Raw genomic sequence first — 20,754 nt, forward strand, 5'->3', positions numbered from 1 at the left:
GTGACTCATGATGGAGTGAAAAACCGATTATTTGTATCTTAGAATCAGTGAATATGATGTTTCAGAGGATCTGAAACATCATATTCGGTAAATTTGAAAATGATGGATGTTTTCAAGCCTTTACATTAGCTATCTATTTCGGCTTACAACTAATAATATTGTGACATTTAAGATTATAATACATCAGCCCAATAAAAAATAAGTTTTATAGAGAAATGTGGGCTTAATAAAAAGTTTAATATCTGATAAAAAGTTAATTTCACAGATACTGTTAATCTGAAAAACAAACCCAACCGAATGTATGCTGTAATTTATTAAATATGATAAACATCTGGCATCCAAGTTGACAGACTGCATTTATCGCACATGAACTTTGTTCATATGACCTTTAACCTTTTGGATATTGGTTGCGTATTTAAATAAAATCTCGAGTTGAAATTTCACTGATCTCTGTGCCCAGTAGCAGCAAGGGACGGAAGCCACGACTTGAACTTTAACACTTTACCTCGCTGCATCGTCAAGCTTCAATGCATTTTATGTGATCAACCCACACAAAGCTGTGCATCAATGCAAAGCAGACAGAAATGTCATTGTTTTAAATTACAGATAGAACTCTTTAAAGTGTAGTTTGCATTTGTATTCATAGCCCCCATGCAAAATCACTTTTCACTGCAGTTAAGCTGTAAATCTTCTGGGTTATGTCTCTACCAGGTTTGTAAGTGTGAAGACGTGATTTCGTTCCAGTTTCTCTCTGCAAAACAGCTCAAACTCAGTTAACTTAGATGGGGAGCATCTGTGAACCCAGTTTTCATGTCATGGCACAGATTCTCCAATCCAAGGAGACGTTTTTACCCACAGTTCAGCTAAATTAAACTCGTTTAGAGCCAGAAATATAACAATCTTTTACAAAGAGGCAAATTTTTTATCAATATCTACTTTAGGGAAGTTGTTGTAATTGGTAAAGAACCACTGTTTTAATTATATTTTTAGGTTTTAAATAAAGAAAATACAAAACCTTTTGCAAAAATAGGATGGATACATTTATTAATGATGTAGTGATATTTGTGGGAATTTATGTAAAATAATTACCCAAGATATATTATTAGTCCTTTGCATTTGTTATTGTATCTGTTTTTAAGAATATTTATTTGTTTTTAGCTTGATTTGTTAAAAGGTATTGCAAAAGGTCCAAAGAGCCACAGGTTGCAGACTCTTGGACTAGACCATTCCAACATATTTTTATGCTTTGATCTAAACCATTATGTTGTAGCTCTGGCTAGTTTTATAAAATTTTATTTAAGGGTTTCAGGGCTGAACACAAATGCATACACACCTTTACTGATAAAAATGACTGCTGACTGACCTCTCTCCACCAGGTCGGCGTCTCTCCCAGCGTCCTGCTGGTCGAGGCGTTTTATGGCGGCTCTCACAAACAGCTGATCGACCTTTTGAAGGAGAACGTTGACGGCTGCTCTGTCTTCACGCTGCCCGCCAAGAAATGGCACTGGAGAGCGAGAACAGCCGCTCTGTACTTCAGCCAGACCATTCCTGCCTGTTCGTCTTACAGGTGAGAGGCGCACATGTGACATCAGGCAGGTAGACTACCAGTATCCAGATAAAAGCTGATGTTTCTGAGGCCTTAAAGGGCTTCTTTCATTGGTACAGCCTTCTGTGAAGAGCTAGCAGCGTAAATCTGTTCTTATCTTGCTGTAAGATCGTTTAAGGGTCTCCAACAGCATGAGGTGATCTTGTGTTTCTAACTTTCCAACATTTTTATCAGTCAGTAATGCAGGTAAGCCTGTCCAGTGACTGTACCCTGATATTTATTTGCCAAACCTTTGGAATGTGTCCTAAACATGGTTTTTCTATGGATTCCTCTTACCTGACTCCGCCAGATAGATTTGCTCCGCATATCCATCTGGAAACCTTCCGTTGAAGTAATTTTGGGAAGGGGCGAAAATACTGGTTAGCTGATTGGCCTATGTTGGTGATAGACGGGCCAAATGAACCAATCAGATTTGTCGTCGCTCGTAACAGAGCGACAACGAAAACACAACCACAAGCCAAGCTACTCTTGCTGCTGCAGGTAAAGGCTCGTTAGCTCAGCAGAGAAATACTCTGTAATTCCGATAAAACTTGCTCGATAGCCACGCTAACGCTAGTTTCATCGGCTGAAGCCGCCATGTTGTTTAGACTGAACTGACGCGCTTCCCGTTGCGTCACACCTCAACCCGTCTCAAAGCCAACGCTGATTGGACGTTCGTTTGGTGAACGGCTCCAAATTTTCTTTAACGGAGAGTAGCCAGACTGATCTGCGAGTGAAACCTTGAAAGCTCGCGAGATCAGGATGGTCTCACGAGGCTAGGATTCCTCTGGAACAGATGAATAAGAAGTTAAGATGGTGGTTCCTGAGTCAGAATTAGAGCTCAAGAAACTGTATTATACCCAAGGGGCACATTTTTTGCAGCCAGCAAAGAATAAATACAAGGAAAAATACAAGTTTACAAAAGTACAAAAAATAAACTCAACATGCACCAAACAACCAGGATACAACAATAAGCTTCTACAGGCCCAATTGGGCTCCTCGGGTCCCATAACTATTGAGGCTGAAACTAACAGTTTCACATAAACATTTGTACCATTTTTTATTGCACTTTGGCAATGGCAGCAACCTGTTTTTACGGTAAAGAAGGTGGTTTGGGTCAGCAGGGATACCGTTAGCCTTCGTTTGGACTGGTTCTGTAGAGCTGGGGTATTTCTACAAGACTGCTGCCCATCGTTACTACGCTGTTTAGTCTGTGTTTATGTTTCAGTGGGAGGGATTCAAACCAACAAATAAAAGAAAACGTAAAGCTAACTCAATAAAACTAGAGTAACACATTTTCATAAAAGATGTGTCAACGTTAGAAGTCGTCAATTTCCGGTAAAAATAACCTACCCTGGTGAGCCTTTGCCCAGACTGCCTCTATAATAGCTACGGAGGTCAAACTGTTGTCTGTGATGGTGCCGACGTATTTTTAATGCTTTTGGATAAAAACTGGTTGTGATGGCAGAGGCGTCTTTAAAATCTAATAACATATCTTTGGTTTTTGACACATTAATCTTCAGAAACAAGAGTTCACACCAGCTAATGCAACCCTTCACCACAGAGCCGCGATGAAAGTCCTATTCATCAAACAGAGACAAAGTCACAGAGTCATCAGCAAACTTTAGGATGTGTTTGACCTCATTTTGACTCTGACATTAATACACTCATTAGTGTATTAAATGAATATCACTGGTGAAAGGGCACAGCCCTGAGAGGAACCAGGGGAGGATAAACGTATGTCTGATACAACACCGTTGACCCTCTAGGGTCTGTTTGTTAGAAAATCAACCAGCAAACTAAATCCTGGTTAATGTGACTACTCATGAGACGAGCAACTACAATATGGGGTTGTATACAGCTAAAAGCTGAGGACAAGTCAATAAAATAAGCATCTTTATGGATGTAGTTCTGTAGTTTTTAGGTGATAACCAGTAAGCTGAGTTCTGTTAGAAGCCCTGAGGCTGAGGAGCAGCAGGATGAAGATGTGTCTGCTGCTTTTAGATTGTCTGAAACTCCTGATCTGATGGTTGATAAGAGGATCAGTTTCATGTGCGGGGCTTTAGTCCCTGCTTCTGCTGCTGCTGCCGCTGACTCATTCCCAGACCGGGTTCAGAGCAACAACCATCACAGCTCTGAACTTTAAGATAACCAGACATCTGAGTCTTATCACCAGGAGCTTAAGCACAGGCAGTCACAGGCGGTAAAATCATGGGGTGTGTGATATTAACCAAAGCATTTTGGATTTTTATTGTTGAATATTACTGTGGAGATAATGGTTGTGATTAACCATTGAGACTCCTTCACCCTACTGGCCAGATGCATTACTGGCATGAAGAAATATAACATCCTACCAAATTATATTTGTCTCTCCTACTGTGTCTCTGCTCTGTCTTCTCTAAGCCCCAGTGGGTGGAGGCAGATGAGCGTTCACACTGAGTCTGGTTCTGGTTCTGCTGGAGGTTCTCCTCCCTGTTAAAGGGGAGTTTTCCTCTCCACTGTCGCTTCATGCATGCTCAGTATAAGGGATTGCTGCAAAGACATCAACAATGCAGACGACTGTCCACTGTGGCTCTACGCTCTTTCAGGAGTGAATGCTGCTTGGAGATACTTGATGCAATCTGCTGGGTTTCCTTAGAGAGGAAACTTTCTGACCAATCTGTATAATCTGATTGAATTTGACTTTGGAAAGTGCCTTGAGATGACATGTATGATGAATTGGCACCATAGAAATAAAATTGAATTGAATTGACTTGAAAATATTTTACAGTCAAGCAGTCCTTGCAGTTGTGTTCATACATACATTCATGTTTGGACAACTGGATTTTCGTTATTCTGTGCAGCTCTTGTAAAAACCATCAGATCAGGAGAACCTCCACAGGAGCCTCTGCAGGGCTACGGACCTCATGGTTGTGCATATATCTGATTTTGGACCAGGTGACTCCTGCTGCTGAGAAGAACTTGTCAAACAAAATCAGGAGTTCTGGTTCTATTCTGCTCTGCCTGCAGTATAAATTTAAAGTTATGGTTTTTGGTCAAACCGGTTTCTACCCGTTCTGAACTTGTCTGAAATGGCCTCTTGTGGACCTCTCTGTGGTCTTAATTGGTAACTTCCTTGGTTCTGCAGGGAAGGTCCGTTAACGTCGTATTATTCTCCACAGGGCTCTGTTTAGCAGCTCAGTACTGAACCTGTGTGAGCTGGTGGCTCTCAGACCCGATCTGGCCCGGCTGAAGAAGGTCCTGTACTTCCACGAGAACCAGCTGGTCTACCCGGTCCGGAAAGACCAGGAGCGAGACTTTCAGTATGGATACAACCAGGTGCTCTCATGGTAACCGTCCAGCTTTAACGATCATGTCTGTGGTGTTGGGTGGGTGATCAGTTCTGGTCCGGATGAGTTTTGGTCCAGCAGTAATCTGATGAATAAACGTATCTAACAATCTGATCATAATAAACTGAGCTCAGTTTGATAATGTGTTTCTTCATATTGGCCTCTGATTGGTTAATGATGAGGAGCAACCTGATTGGTTGATGATGTCTAATTAAAGTGGTTCAGGTTATTGATCGGCTGTCTGACTGTAAAACTGATTGTTGTTGATCAGCTGGCAGCTCATCAATAAGCTGCAGCTGCTCCGTCTTCTCTAACCACATTACAGCATCAGACCGCAGCAGCGATCATTAGTAGGAGTCTGATGGGCCCGTTGGATATCCAAACCCACCTTAGATCGTCTGGACCGGTCCCCTCTGCTGTCCTGATTGGGTTTGTCTCTGGTCTCCGCAGCCTGGTGTCAGATGTGGTGGTCTTTAACTCCCGCTTCAACATGGAGTCCTTCCTGTCCTCCATCCCGTCGTTCATGAAGAAGATCCCAGACCACAGGCCCAAAGACCTAGACCGGCTGATCCGTCCGAAGTGCGTGGTTCTGAGCTACCCGGTCCAGTTCCCTGACATCACCAGGTGGGTTTAAGCTGTTCTCAGACTGTAACAGTGGTTCTAAACATCTAACCACCTGCATGTTTAAGATGTTTCCCTGGATTAAACACACCTGAAGGAGATTAACAGAACTCACCAACATGCTGAGGAGGTTTTTCCACCTTTGTGAAGCAGAAGAACATTTAAAAAACCTTCACTTCGGATGATTCTGATCGTTTATTCATAGACCTGCTCGTAATGTTTCATTGAGAGATGGATGCAGGAATGGATGAAAAGCCTCAGATAAAATATCAAATAAACTGCCATCATTCAGTCTCCTTCTTATTCTTTTATTTAACAGGACCTTTGTCCTGCCCTGTGGTTGGATATGAACCCTCTATTTGCTTCCACTGCGTCCTAGAGGGATCAGGAGCTGGCAGGATTATTCCTCCTATCCCTCTTAACACAGCCGGGTGTGGAGGATGATGCTGCTACTGACGGGTTCTAACCATTTCAGTCCATTTTCAGATCAAAAGTTCCTGTGCTTCAGTCCTGTGATCCTCAGGAAACAAACCCACCTCTGAGTTCTGGAGCTTTACCGTCGTTCAGGTTCAGCCTCAAGCCCTGAAACACGTGCTGACCCTGAGGGTGTCGGCTGTCTCTCTGTGGCCGTAGTGACAACTTGCATCCATCCGTCAGCCTGTCATTGTAACTGAATAGTAATCGAGTCCTGCAGAGTGAAACGGACGTTCCATCCATCATGGCCGCTGCTGAACCCTGACTCCTCTGAGATCAATGGGAACGTCGCATGACGAGCAGCTGTGCGTTTCTTCTTCTACTGTCCCACTGCAGCAGGGGGGGGGGGGGACTGGTTCTGGTTCTAGTCTGCGTTTATGTGTTGGACACAAAGCAAAGGGTCAGATGATTCATGGAAGGACACAGAACAAGATGAACTCAAGAAGAAGAAAAATAATTGAAAAGTACCCAAAATACATAAAAAAACCTTTCATTTTTAACATCTTTCCCATTTCTGCACGAGTTTAAAGTATTTCAAATGTTTATCTTTGTTTAAAACTGTTTACTTTAACAACAGAGCATCCAGAAACCAACCCAAAATCTACTGGATTTTATTACTGATCAATTTTCAGATCTAACAGAACAAAGTCTGCTGACTCATGAATAAATGGATCCAGTTGGTGGTTGGCTGCTGCTCCTCAGCTTCTCTGATTAACTCAATCAGTCTGAACAAAGTTTAAAATGGGTTCCCTCGCTCTTTATTATAATCAGCTCCAACTGTTTCCCAGTGAATCCCTAACAGAGCTGTGTTTTATAAATGTCATGGTTCTGTTGGGTCTGGGATCATTTCTGCAGGACCGACCAGCTGGAGGGAGTCCTGAGGCGTTTGCTCTGCAGTCAGTGCATGAGCGCTGCAATGATCTGCCCTCCCTGCAGCGTCTCTCTCTGATTATTACCCTGATTATAAACCCCAGCAGCCTCAGCAGTCGTTGACCTTCATCTTTAATCAGACTCCGAGGTGACATCATCTCTACCATCATCAATAAGCTGATTGGTTTTACTGCCTGCGGTCAGACTGTTCATTCCTCAAATGGACCTGTTTTCTCAGTCCTCAGAGGAACAAACAGCCAGAGTCTGAGACGCTGTCATGTTCTGTTATTTGTCCCTGTTAATCTGGGTTCTGTTCGTGTAATTCTGGTTCTGTTTGCCAGTCTGCTGCCTGAGCACAAACTCAGACGTCTTCGGCGCCCTGCAGCGACGTCTCAGAGCGATCGTCGTATCGTCACGTCGCAGACCAATCAGCAGCAGACATCACGGTAGTCACATGATCCGCACACTGAGTCGGATCTTTTATAGGTCATCACAGCTGTTGGTTCTGACTTGATAGGTGTAAGGAGGATCCAGCTGAGTCTTCATCTGAACCAAGAAGCGTTCCGACTCCTGTTCAGCACCCAGAGCCGGTGGACCAGGCGGACCCTCTCCACATCGTATGGCCTCATAGGTGGTGAGTTCTGGTCCGACCCAATCTGTTTTTATCTAGTCGGCTCTGCTAATCTGTGTCATCATGCAGAACCTCCATGAAACTGAAAGGTGTGGACCAACGCATTATAACAATAAACTCCACAATCCGTGCTGCAGTAGCAGTTGTTTGGTCATACAGGGTTAGACAAGCATGTAGAACACAGGACTTAAACTTCTTAGATGCGGACTGAGCCTCTGATTTCACTCTGGATCCATCCAACCAGTCATGTCTTTTATTCAGAATCAGACATACTTTAATAATCCTAGAGGGAAATTACTTTTGTTACATGCTCCAGATATTCAACACTGCAGTCTACGTCAGAGATCCACAAGTGGGGGTCTCGAGATCATCCAAATGATCCAAAATTTCTAACTTTACAGAGATATGCTGGTTTTAATATAGCAAATTTATGCCTTTAGTAAGCTGAATATTGAATATTTACAAATTTGACTATTTTCTCACAAATATGTGACATTTATGTCAAGATTTCAGATTTTTTTTTTGTGTAAATGTACTTATCCGTGGCAAAATTATTTTCTTTTATCTAAAATGTCCATATTGCAAATATTCTTTTTCTTATTTTAATTAGGAGAATATAGTCAGAATTTTAGGTGTAGAAGAATAAAGAACATTTCCAGAATAAAGTTGTAATATTATGAGAATAAAGACACCCAGTTGTTTGCACAATTGTTTAAAAGTCTTAACACCAGCACTAATGTGATGCTGATTTGCTATAATGATTTAGTATTTCTTATTTGTTAAGTCGATACTAAAGTGTAACGTTACAAAATGCTCAACATTCCTCATTTTAACACTGGGGGAAACTGCGTTTTTTGTACGCGTTCTCACAAAATTACTACTTTATTCCTTAAAAAAAAACCACCCTGCCAAAGTTGGTTGCGGCTCTCTGCTGTTGTTATTTTGGGGGTTGCAGGCTGAGAACTTCGGGAACCCCACGTCTAAGTAACTCTTTTGATTTGCCAGTATTTATGAATAAACATAAAATATCATCAGAGTTGATAAGTTATTGGGGCTGCAGAGATATTGTATAAAAAAATAAAATTTATTCCACACTGTGAATTTTACCAAGTGGACGCATACAGTAAAGAGAACTGGTCCGAGCACAGAGCCCTGTGGTACTCCATAACTAACTGGGGAATGATAAGGAAGATTAATTTGTTGCATTAACAAACTGGAACCTCCTGCTATCTTTATTTAAAGGGAACACGACAAGAACCCTGAGCTGTTCTTCAGCACTCTAATCAAACTGAAGGAAAAACAGCTGGACTTCAAGCTGTCAGTGCTGGGAGAGACATTCACCGATGTGCCAGGTACACACTCACCTGCTCAGCACACCTGGAACTGTGTGGGGCTGCAGAAATAGAGCTAAAAGCTGTTATTGTTTGGGATTTTCATAATTCAGTAAAGTATAATTCAGTCCTGAAGAACCTGGGCTGGTACCAGGACCCAAACCATAGCTCCTGCATTCTGCGTCTTGGTTTGTTCAGGCGTGTGCTTACCTGTGTCCCAGCAGCTGTGTCTCCCCTCTGGGTGTGTTTCAGTGTTTTAATAACGATGTGATGGAGTGTTGATGAGTGGGTGTTTTAGCGGGCCGAGCCCACTCTGAGTTATTGGATCGTAAAGTTTTAGTGCAGAACAAACAGCTGGCAGTAAATCAGCCGAGAGCCAATCACATTAGGAGCTGAGTGATTTCACTAACAGCTCCGAGTATTGATCACTTTCACCTGTTGGGGACTCCGCTAGTTTAATCAGAGAGATCTGTCCTCATCAAACTGTCCTCTTCCTCTAATTACCAACATAAACCTCATCACAGACCAGGAGCAGGACGCAGGCCCGAGAGAACATGTTCCTATTGATTTTTATTCAAGGATAATATTCTGAGAATCACATCACTCGGTTTCTTTCAGGTTTTAGTCAAATAAACTGATGTAATCTTTTGCATTCATCACTCTCCACAAACAAGCAGTAACAGGAAGCTCAGTCAGGAGTAAGGAACACCCTAACGTGACAAAGCTGTGTTCTCCACCTGCAGAGATCTTCTCCTCCTCGCAGCGTCTCCTTCAGTCCCACATCCTGAACTGGGGCTTCCTGTCCAGTAAGGACCAGTACCTCAAAGTGCTGTGTGACGCAGACGTGGTCGTCTCAACCGCCAGACACGAGTTCTTCGGCGTGGCCATGTGAGTTTTTAAAAGCGAAGGATAATGACAATAAGACAAAAGGACAACTGAAATGCAGGTAGATGAATAACCAGTAGGTCAAAAATATTTTAGTGTGAAAAGCCTAAAATGGCCTGAGCGTTAGTGAGAGAGCTGCATGTAAGGTGAGGAGAAAATGGCGATGATAGCCTTTGATCAGAAGAAGAGACGTGTTTTCACTCTTAAGTACAAAGTGTCAGAAGTAGGGTGGTCACATTTTTATACTTACAGACAAAATCTGAAGACAGGGTTATTTCTACTAAAGATCTGAAAGATATTAGCAATAAAGACTCAATACTAACAAATATCACTATGAGAATATCTTTATTTACTTTGTGAGTAGAAATTTGTAGGCAAATCAACAGCCACTCAGAAAAAAAAGGGTTAATGTGGTTTTCCTGTATTACAAAGCTGCTATGTCCTTAATGGATGTAATTTGTATCCCATTAAAAAAGTCATTGAGAATCAGGTTTATTAATGTAAACAACGATTGGGTCCATGCAATTCTAATTTATGTTCCTGCTAAAGTTTTCATCATGTTTTTTTTTGGTGCTCAGTGGGAACAGGTTGCTGTGGTTTCTAATTAGTCTCTGGTCCATTTGTCAACTTTAGTCTGAGTCTTACAAAAATAAAGTGAAAACAGTTAAAGCAGTTTTAAGATACAAAATTCTTAACATGTTGCAGTGAGACTAAAGGAGGAAATAAACCAGGTGCATAACGTAAGCAGCACAGCTTAAGGCCGTGTTTTTAAAAGAGTAAATTTACACGAGATGCTGCAAATTACGCTCCACAGCTGAGTGTTTCTGCTCTGAAAGAACCTTCTCCACATGGAGAGCACCAAGTAGAAGGTGCACCTTGGCCTTCTTTCCTCTAGTTGCCGAACTGTTATGAGATGAAAAGCAGAGAGCTCAACAAAAATAAGCGCATCCCATCAATCTGCAGCGTCAACAACAAGATGACTTCTACCACCTTGTGGCCAAATAAACTCGACTTTTTGGGGTACTTTTGGAAGTGAACTTTGACACAGGATGTTTTCTGGTTTATTCCCTGCCAAACAGGAGCGTATATGCATCTGAAATTAGAACTTCAATTTAATGTAGGCATTGCGTAGCGTAAATACGTGCATTGTACGCACATATTATGCTCCTAGTGTATATTTATTGACTGAATAAAATGAAAAGCTAACCTAAGCTAAGCGTACACGTCTGGTGTATTTCCTCCTTAATTGCTACTAATTGTTGATTGTTAAAATAAGACGTAAATCTAACATTTTCATGGATTTGACTTGCTTGGTTCTAAGCCAGAGACAGTGGGGGTGCGGGGTTGAATCTATACTAAGTTGGTGTTTGTACACATCTGTAACCCAGGACACAAACAGCTGTCAGAGGTGTTCCCACCCTGGATCCTTCCCACTCCTTCTCACAACACTTCCAGACATTCCAGGGTATCTCCCTCTAGGTCATGCTCAGCTGTCAGAGGTTCTGGAGAGGAAACAACCCAACCATGGGGGCCCGGGGCCTCACTGACACTTTGATCCTCATTAGGTCTGAATCTGATTTTGTCTGATGAACCCAGATCATCAGCAGAGCTCATTAAGGCCCTGCAGCCAGCGTGAGTCACTTCTGATCAGATAACTTCATGGTGAGTTGACCCAACATCAGCAGAGCCACCTAATTGGACATCAGACAAGTTCTACCAGGTTCTGTCCTCAGATCTCCGGTTCTTTGAGTCTGCATTCACATTAAAACTCAACACACCACACACAGAAACAAAGGGGCGGAACCATGAGCCCAGTGTGAGGGGAGGAACGAGGATTTGGGTTTTAAAGTTTCTATGTTGAACCAGTTTTCCTTGTTTTAGTCTGATTTCTCCTGACTGTGTCTCAGTGTTGATGAGCTGATCTGGGATCTCTGACCTGTTTCAGGCTGGAAGCTGTTCACTGTGGATGTTTCCCTCTGTGTCCAAAGGCTCTGGTGTATCCTGAAATATTCCCAGGTAAACACACCTGAGACGGCTCCACTGCTCTGGCTGCAACACCTGTACCTCCTGACCTCCTCCTTATTCAACTGGACAATCACAGCTAAATTATCTTAATAGATGCAAATTCCCCTAACAGGGTATACAGATTAAAGACTAAGTGATAATAAATATGCTATGGAGCGGCTGTACTGTTTGCAGTAACTCCATTAAGATGTGCACACTTAGCGATTGTCAGGTGCAGCCTGTGCCCAAAATGCTGCACTTGCATCCATCTATCTATTGAGCTCGGCAGCTTTAGCTTTGTTTGCACCAGTAGTAATACCGACACGGGCCTCTTCCTTGATGTACCGTACAGAGAGCTTAAACTTGGTCCGACCATCTCCCCAGTATCGGCTGGACAGTAAGCTGTCCCGAGTACTCTGGTGCATAGTCTTAGTTTGTTATTGATATAATGTACAGTCAGACAAACGTGCGGGTCCATCCTGTGACTCGACCAGAGACCAGATGTGGCTGCAACACATTTACCAACTGCTACCGTATTTTTCAGACTATAAGTCACACTTAAAATCCTTAAATTTTCTCAAAAATGTATAGTGCGCCTTATAATCCAATGCAGCGTATATATGATCGCCGTTGTGCTTACTGACCGATATTTTTTGGTACAATGTGCTCATACATCTGGTAAAATGTGTAAGTACGACTTTGGTAACCAACAAAGCTGCTCCACTCAATGGATATTCGGAACATTACGGTACACTACCTGATCGGACTCCTGAGCTGTCTACAAGACTGCCTGACTGTAATGTCTAAATTAGAAATGCATTCATGTAAAGGCTCCTACATTCTCGGGTGTAGTTCACTCTAAGGAGGTCTGCGCGTACTTGAGGCGGAATCTGCGCATACAGGTATGTGTCACACTATAAACTTCTGGGCAGCAAGAAGTCTTTACATCAAACTGTTTTATATGACACACTGAGCTGCTTCTAGCAGGCGGTCTGCAGGACGCGCAGCATCACTGTTCTCACTGACAGGTGGGAGCCTGCTGGAAAATAAACGGCTCTAGGTGTTCAGCTAGCTAATCCCGCATTTTACCATCCGTTCCACCACTTTGTCCCACTGGCAGAAAGTCTGGGAATTGTAGGAATTTTCTACAAGAAATGTAGGCAACAGTACGGTCAACTATAAAGAGTAAAACATCCACAGAGATTCAGTGTGGAGTCCGCCAAGCTCACAGTATGCGCACAGTACGCCTGAGTATGTAGGAACCTTTAGGCAGCCCGCGCCCCGAGTACGCTAGCATCAATAAACCTAGAAAGTTAGTTCAATATAATAGTTACATTTATTTTGGCCTGTTAGAAACAGGGCGGTGTAGTCCAACTACTCTGTCCTCCCGGCAGAGACGGATAGAGATGTACGTGGGTGGGTGGATATTACACACTTCAGAAGAATATTTAGTGCACCTTATAATCTGGTGCACCTTATGGTCCGAAAAATACGGTACTCTTCCTCTAGCAGCTCAACCACCACCGCTGCTTCAACTTGTGAAATGCAGCCTGTACATGTAGTGCAGCATCTTAAAGGGACAGGAGCATAGTCTTCCTTTAGTTATAAAATAACTTTTCATTTTATTGTTTTTAATACCAAAAGTACCATCATGGGTAAAATGACGTTGGTTATTTTTGTAAATTTCGGGAAAATGTTTCGGTTTATCGCCCAGGCCTCCTCCTGACCTCCTCCTCCTCCTCTCTGTCCCAGATCAGTATTTGTACTCGACCCCTGAGCAGCTCTGTAAGCGGCTGCAGGAACTCTGCAAGAGACCTGACCTCGCCCGTAGACACGTCATCATGGTAACCCCCTTCATCTTTGGTTGAATACTGGGTTCAGTTTTTCTTTTTTTTAAGAGGCACAGTAGGTTAAAGATGGATGGTTCTGGTTCTGATTCTGCAGGTGGACACCTCTTTGTACTCCTGGACCTCCCTGAAAACACAGTTCAAGGGTCTTCTGTCTGCTGAAGGTTCCTGAACGCACCACCATGCTGGGGTGTTCAATTATCCCTGAGGTGTGGGTCAGAGCAAGTTCTGGTCAGAGCTGGGGTGGATCAGGTGAACTTTAAAGCTCATTCTGGATCCAGACTGAGGTTAGAGACTCTGATGCTGGACCAGAAATATCTCCTCCGCCCCTGAAACTGGAATCTCACTGCAGGAATAAGCAGTCGGGTCGATGTTCTAGTTCGGGTTCTGATGGATTTACAGATGCTTGCTGTACACAAATGTCTGTAGAGGTTAAGTTCACATCAACCTTTTACTGTTTTTAATAAAAGACCAAAAATAAGTCCTGATCCATTACTTTATTAAAGTGGGTTAGTTTCAAATAATCTTCTGATGAGCCGAGATGCTCAGGCAGGCCTGTCATGTTGATCTTCTACTGTTGGCTTAATGTGTGGTCCACCAAAAGAAAACAACACATCAGCCACAAAAGCTGTGTAGATACTGCAATCCAGATATTACAGTAAACATGTTGGACTTGGGCTGATAAGACATATGAAAACAAAGTCATCTCTGGGTTTAGAAGTTACACTTTGAACAACCATTTATGAAAGCTATTAGCTCATCGCTATTAGTTCACCCACGCAGTGGTTTTTCTGAGTGGTCTTTAACACACACACATATGCATGCATATATTATGTATATATATATATATATATATATATATATATATATATATATATATGCATGTTGGAGTAGTTCTGTTCTGCAAATCTTTTTAAGGAACTTCATTTCCTCCTTTTTTTGATTAGTCGTTGCTTTTTATAATATTTTTCTCACATACTGTGTTGTTTGGAGGATCTTTATGTTTTCATGTTTGGAACATTTATTATGATGTGTAACCATAGCAGCTGATATACATCTCAGAAGCTAAAATAAACTCCAACTGCATCCTTAAATTCCAGATGAGCTGAAAAGCGCATAGGACGTAGACCAGGAGCAAGAAGAAGAAAATTAAGCCATTTGTTCCATCGATTATTATGGATAATGTGAGTTCTTTGGGAGTATAATATAGGATGGAACTGTCATTTATATCGAGACGGTCTATGTTGCGTTAGAATTATATTTTTATGTGTTCTAGTAGGGTGTTTTTTTGTCATTTCTCATATGTTTAAAAATGTGCTTATTCAATTCAGTGTTATTTATTTAGCACCAATTCTTAGCACATGTGATCTCGAGGCCCAGAATCAGATTCAATCAAACCCTCCAGGTTGGTCAGAAAGTTTCCTCTCTAAGGAAACCCAGCAGGTTGCATCAAGTCTCTCCAAGCAGCATTCACTCCTCCTGAAAGAGCGTAGAGCCACAGTGGACAGTCGTCTGCATTGTTGATGGCTTTGCAGCAATCCCTCATACTGAGCATGCATGAGGCGACAGTGGAGAGGAAAACTCCCCATTAACAGGGAGGAGAACCTCCAGCAGAACCAGGATCAGTGTGAACGCTCATCTTCCTCAACCCACTGGGGCTTAGAGAAGAGCAGAGACACAAAAGCACATTGATCTAGGAATTCCTTCTATGTTATATGGTAATAGCGGATGATCTGCCTCCCCTGATGATGTCACAGCTAACTGAACGCCAGACCAGGTGTACCTTCTATGAAGAGAAAAGTGACAGAGAACAAAAAGCTGAAATAACAGCTAACAATGCTAATTGGAGAACAGTAGGAGAACTCAGCAGAGTGAGAGAAATAAAAAAAACATCTTGATGTCTGCCAGTACTAAGCCTATAGCAGCTTAACTACAGAGATAGCTCAGAACATTTGGTATAAAGCTTTGATTCAGAGACACCTTTTTATAATTATGAAAAGAAAAACATATCGGGATAAATATCGTATATCAACATTTAGCCTAAAAATATCAAGATATTATTTGTGATTCTAATCGCCCAGCACTGACCCTGGGGTCTTTTTGCATGGAGTTTGCATGTTCTCCCTGTGCATGCGTGGGTTCTCTCCGGGTACTCCGGCTTCCTCCCACAGTCCAAAAACATGAAGGTTAGGTTAATTGGCCTCTCTAAATTCTCCTTACGTGTGAGTGTGTGCATGAATGGTTGTTTGTCTCGTTTGTTTCTATGTTGCCCTGCGACAGACTAGCGACCCATCCAGGGTGAACCCCGCCTCTTGCCCATTGACAGCTGGAGATAGGAACCAGCAACCCTCGCGATCCCACAAGGTACAAGCGTGATGGAAAATGGATCGCCCAGACCATAGTGGGAGAAGAAGTGAAGGAGTATAAATACCTCTGTGTTCACCTGGACAATAAACTGGACAGGAGATGCAACGTTGAAGCTGTCTACAAGAAGGGACAGAGCAGACTTTAGGTCCTTCAAGGTTTGCAGCAAGATGCTGCAAATCGTCTATAAGTCAGTTGTGGAGAGATTCATCTCCTCTGCCATCATCTGTTGGGGTTGCAGCAAGTGAGGTTCCAGGAGAAGTCTTTAGGTTTTGTGGGGTTGTTTTGTATTTTGGGAGCCGTGTAGGTTTCCATGTTTAGGCAAGGAATCTATACCTCTGCATATTTGAACCTCTAAAATAATGAATGATTGCATTTAGTGTCTTAATTAACTTTTAACAGAAAGAGCTCAGGGCGGTTCAATCAGTCATCACTAAAGCCTGAATAAGTCGTCTAAAAGCAGAGTCCTGTATGTCTGACTGTCCCTGAAAGCCGCCATTGAAGGTCATCAGTCACAGCAGGCAGCTCCCTGGGTTTAATCCAGACCTGGAGGTGAAGCTGGAAGGAACATGAAGCTCCTCTGATTTAGAAACCTTTTAATCTCTAACCACGGTCGCTATATAAGTGGACCTGTTTTATTTCTCCCACTGAGATAACTGTAGTTCAGAGTGAAACCCATGCGGCAGCTTGGATAGAAAGGACCTGACTGGTTCAGAGTGAGCAGATCCTCCATCAGAGACACAAACCGTTCGCTGCTTCAAGGCGTCTCTGCAGTATTATCACCAACCGGCAGCCTCCATGGAGCTGCAGGAGGGAGCCTGTTTGTTTCTGCACAGCTCTGATTGAGAGGCTGACTCCTCCGGCATCAAAGTGCCAAACTCCTCCTGACGTCTGTTCATCACACAGCCAGATTTACACAAACTACCGTCACCAGGAGCAGTAAGTCCTCTGTGGCTGCTGGAACGAAAATGAAAAGAAACGCCTCAGGAATCCCGGTTCTGAGTCTGCAGAACTTGGGTTTCATTGTAAGTTTATGTACAATTATTTAGGATTTATATTTAAGCCATTTCTTGTCTCGTCACATTTGTAGGACCTGGCTGATGGTTCTGGAAGATACTTGGTTCTAAGTGACGCTTTAAGCAGTCACAGTGGTTCTGACGGAGCTTTCTGAGGCGGGCCGGGTCTCTACAGGGCCACACAAGTTTTTCAGGACAGTGGGAGAGATGCAGCTGACCATAATTCACCGGGTCACTGGTGAAAATGCTGGTTCTGGAGCTGAAGCAGCTGCTCTGAGGTCGGTTCAGAGGCTCAGACTCTGCTGCTGATCGCCTGGTTACAGACGGTCAGTGAACGCCTCGTCAGGAATTACCGCTCCGATCAAGAAACAGTTTCAGAACCACTGTGAGGCAGAACCTGATCAATAACTGATCATGTACTGATTCCAGCTTCCTGTGAGAACAAAGTTTAAAAACTTTTTCTGAAATCAATCGACTGAAAAAGAGAAATGTTGCTGTGAGGCGTTAATGTGGTTACATCATAGTTTTATCATGCTGGTCTGGCTCTTACGACCTGATGAAGATGATGATGACGAGGAAGAGGTCAGCCGTACCCTCAGAGTCTCATGATGAATTCACAGCTAAAAATTTGATCAGATTTAACGGATCAATGAGGATGAACAATCTGAGGCCCCCTGAACAAACCCAACCATGGCTGCAGGTTGAAATCAGACAAAAGCATCATTTGAATTTCCTCCTTTTTCTTCTGTTTCTTTTTTTCTGCTCTAAAACCAAAGCCAATCAGCTTTGAGTATGGGAACATTTTCTCTATCTGAGTAATCGTTTGCATTCCTCCACAGCTGTGGGAGCTGAAGCTCACCTGAGTCCTGTGGACCGCTGTCATGGTTTCATGGTTACACCTGTTGCTCTGAAAGCAGCCAGCAGGTCAGAACCATCAGAGGACCGGTTCTGGTAAAGTTCCTGAGCCCGGGATCCAGTCTGACGCGGCCCATAAACAGTTAAAAACCCGTGACAGCAAACATGTTGTGGCCCCGGCGTGTCGTCAGCGGCCCGCGCACAAGGCGAGCACATGATGAATATTCCTGCAGCTCATTATGGAGCTGAAGCTGATCCGGTCTGACACCATCAGAACCAATGAGGATCAGACTCTGAAGTGGAGAAACGGCATGCAGCCTGGTTCTGACTCGGGTTTAGGACATGAAATATGCTGCTCTGTGGCTCAGAGTCGGTGCTGATCCGGTTTATTTCACTCCGGCAAATATGTTAAATGAACATAAATGGATCAGTTGACCCATCAGCAGTAAAGACGCCTGACTGATGGCAGAGATATCACCAAGATGCATGTCCTGATCCTGATCCAAAACCAGAACTGCTTTTATCCAAAAAAGTAGAAAAAAAAAAAAGATTTTTAGATTTTTATTTTACTGTGATAATAGCGGCTCAGAGATCAGACTGACTCCATGCAGAGTAGTGTGTGTGTGTGTGTGTGTGTGTGTGTGTGTGTGTGCTAACAGTGGACACAGTTGTTTAATAAATGAGGCCTCGGGGGAGTGCTTTTACGAGGAGCAGCACTGAGCGCGCTCAGCACCCTCAGGCCCGGCTGATGCGATCTGGATCAGTGTCGCCTCTCCTGACGAGCGGCTGCAGACGTCAAAGTTCATTAACAAGCTGAGGCGGAGGGCCGTGGGAGCTCCAGGCTGACTGTAACTGGGTCAGAATCAGGATCTGGAAGAGTCTCTAGAACCTGATCCATCAGTGCACTGAGGTGATGTCTTTGGTAGATCGTGGTCCATTGAGACGGTCACAGGAACAGGTCCAGCCAGAATCAAGTTCTGACCGTCCAGACAGGTAAGTCCATGATGAGCAGAACCTGCTCTACCGGTAACTTTGGATTATATCCAGACTGTTGTAGAGTTCTGATTCTGTCCCAGTCTGAAATTAGTTCTGAACATAAAGAGGAAACTGACCTGGTTTCTATCAGAACATCTAGGAACTGGACCCACAGAGAAAAGCACTAAGATCTGCAGTCAGGAATAAAACAAAATCACCCTGGTTCACTTTTTCCTGGTACTTGCTAAGAACCAGAACCAGGATCCGGTTTCTGAATACAACAGGACCTTTAAACAGATTCTTCTTGACATCGCCAGCTGTTAAATGTTTCTTTAATCAGATGTTTTCTGGTTTGTTTTCCTGCTCCTGTTTGTGAAATGCCCGGCGGCTGAAGTTCTGCTGTTTTACAGGATGTCTCCTCTCCTTTCTGTAACCTTCATTTCTTTTCCTGATCAGAACATTTGCTGCGGCCGCGGTTAACAGGCCGTTAACGTCTAACTGGACCTTTTACGTTGATTAGTTTGCCTGTTTGCAGAAGGAAATCAGATCTGCTGCAGGGACGGAGATTACTGTCAGTTACATCATCTCTGAGCTCAGGGTAATCACACCGTGGAAAATTAATCTAAGGAATCTGTAAAAAAAAAAATACTGAGCAAAACAAAGGAATTACTGTTTTGAAGGCAGGAATCTGGACGTTTTATTTTCTGTTTCGAACCTTTTATTTCACTCAGAACCAGAATTGAGACTTTTTATTCAAACCTAAAAAAAAGTTGGTGAATTTCCTCAGAAAATTAGAAAGACATTAAAAAAAGATCTTAATGTCTGACCTAATGAGTTTTAATACAAATAGATAAAAATATTTTATTGTGTTGTTGTTTTGACTATATGTCATTATAGGCGACTGGCGCAGCAGATTGGGAGCTCATCCTGTAACTGCCAGGTTGCTGGTTAAAACCCCCACTGCAGTAGAAAATAAATATGCACTGCATGAAAAAAATACTGTGCATCACTTTTACAGGCATTGCATTCATTCATTTAGCCAATTAGTTAATTTAGAGGTAATTCAGAGTTTTTCCGTAATCAGTCCAAATGAAACAGCGGCCTGCTGTTATGAAGGAAAACAGACATGTTGAATTCAGTTTAGGAATTATTTGTAATTCATTTAACCCAAGTCGATTTTTCCACAATCTGATGAAGTTGCTCGGCCGTTTAGAACTGAACCATAAAAGATAAAATCTGCAGTGAAATGTGCCTCAACACTCATAGACTCTCACAGACACCTTAATGACACAGCTGCGATGATAAAAATGCATATCTAGCACATAATAGTCAATTTAGTACATCATTTACAGATTTTCACATGTGTTTACTACTTCAGATGCTCCTGTGCTTACGTTGTATAAATATGTCCAGTTTCTGAATCTGTTGGGTCCATTTATCAGTGTTTTTACCTCCACCACCCCGGAAGCAGCTCCCAGTACTCCAGGACATGAATAAAAGCTGCAGCAGAGAGTTGTGGGTCAGAAAAGGCCAACATGGTCCAGTATCATGTTGCTCCACATCCCGACCACCAGCCTCCACAAAAAGCCACGGTCCCTCACCCTGAAGACTGCTATCTACAAACAAACAGTTTCAAATCATACCAAGATGGGCCTAACAATGCACCATGGATGCCCCAGAGCTCCCCACATGCTACCTTGCAACACCAGATAACTCGTCCTGCTCCACTAAAGCTCATCCTGTAACAGAAAAGGCAAGGTGTTATGTTGTAGGTTCACCAGGGAGTCCATTTGGCGTTGGGCGGAGAGCGTTTGGGTCTGTCCAGATCCTCCAGCGGCGTTTCAGGGATCAATCAGATAAACCAGAGTTGTGATCTAGTTGCTCTCTTATCAGATGATGAGCATGGTGAGTCTATTAAGGATCTGTGATGAAGCTAAAGTCCAGATTTGTTCAACTGGATGTTCAAG

The 20,754-nt window shown here is 42.9% G+C and overlaps 1 protein-coding gene across 1 annotated transcript in view; it reads left to right on the plus strand.

Annotated features, from left to right (window-relative positions):
- Window positions 1–14,058, plus strand: part of LOC118556439 (glycosyltransferase-like domain-containing protein 1) — a 14,815-nt gene extending 757 nt beyond the window's left edge. The window contains exons 2-11 of the mRNA XM_036138664.1: window positions 1,377–1,567; window positions 4,747–4,914; window positions 5,365–5,538; window positions 7,221–7,325; window positions 7,397–7,513; window positions 8,753–8,862; window positions 9,585–9,729; window positions 11,672–11,742; window positions 13,483–13,574; window positions 13,675–14,058. Coding sequence (XP_035994557.1) covers window positions 1,377–1,567; window positions 4,747–4,914; window positions 5,365–5,538; window positions 7,221–7,325; window positions 7,397–7,513; window positions 8,753–8,862; window positions 9,585–9,729; window positions 11,672–11,742; window positions 13,483–13,574; window positions 13,675–13,749 — 1,248 coding nt within the window. The 3' untranslated portion in view covers window positions 13,750–14,058. The remainder of the gene's footprint in view (window positions 1–1,376; window positions 1,568–4,746; window positions 4,915–5,364; window positions 5,539–7,220; window positions 7,326–7,396; window positions 7,514–8,752; window positions 8,863–9,584; window positions 9,730–11,671; window positions 11,743–13,482; window positions 13,575–13,674) is intronic.
- The last annotated feature ends 6,696 nt before the right edge of the window (window positions 14,059–20,754 follow it).

This window comes from Fundulus heteroclitus, chromosome 7 (genome assembly GCF_011125445.2).
Source record: "Fundulus heteroclitus isolate FHET01 chromosome 7, MU-UCD_Fhet_4.1, whole genome shotgun sequence".
NCBI lineage: Eukaryota > Metazoa > Chordata > Actinopteri > Cyprinodontiformes > Fundulidae > Fundulus > Fundulus heteroclitus.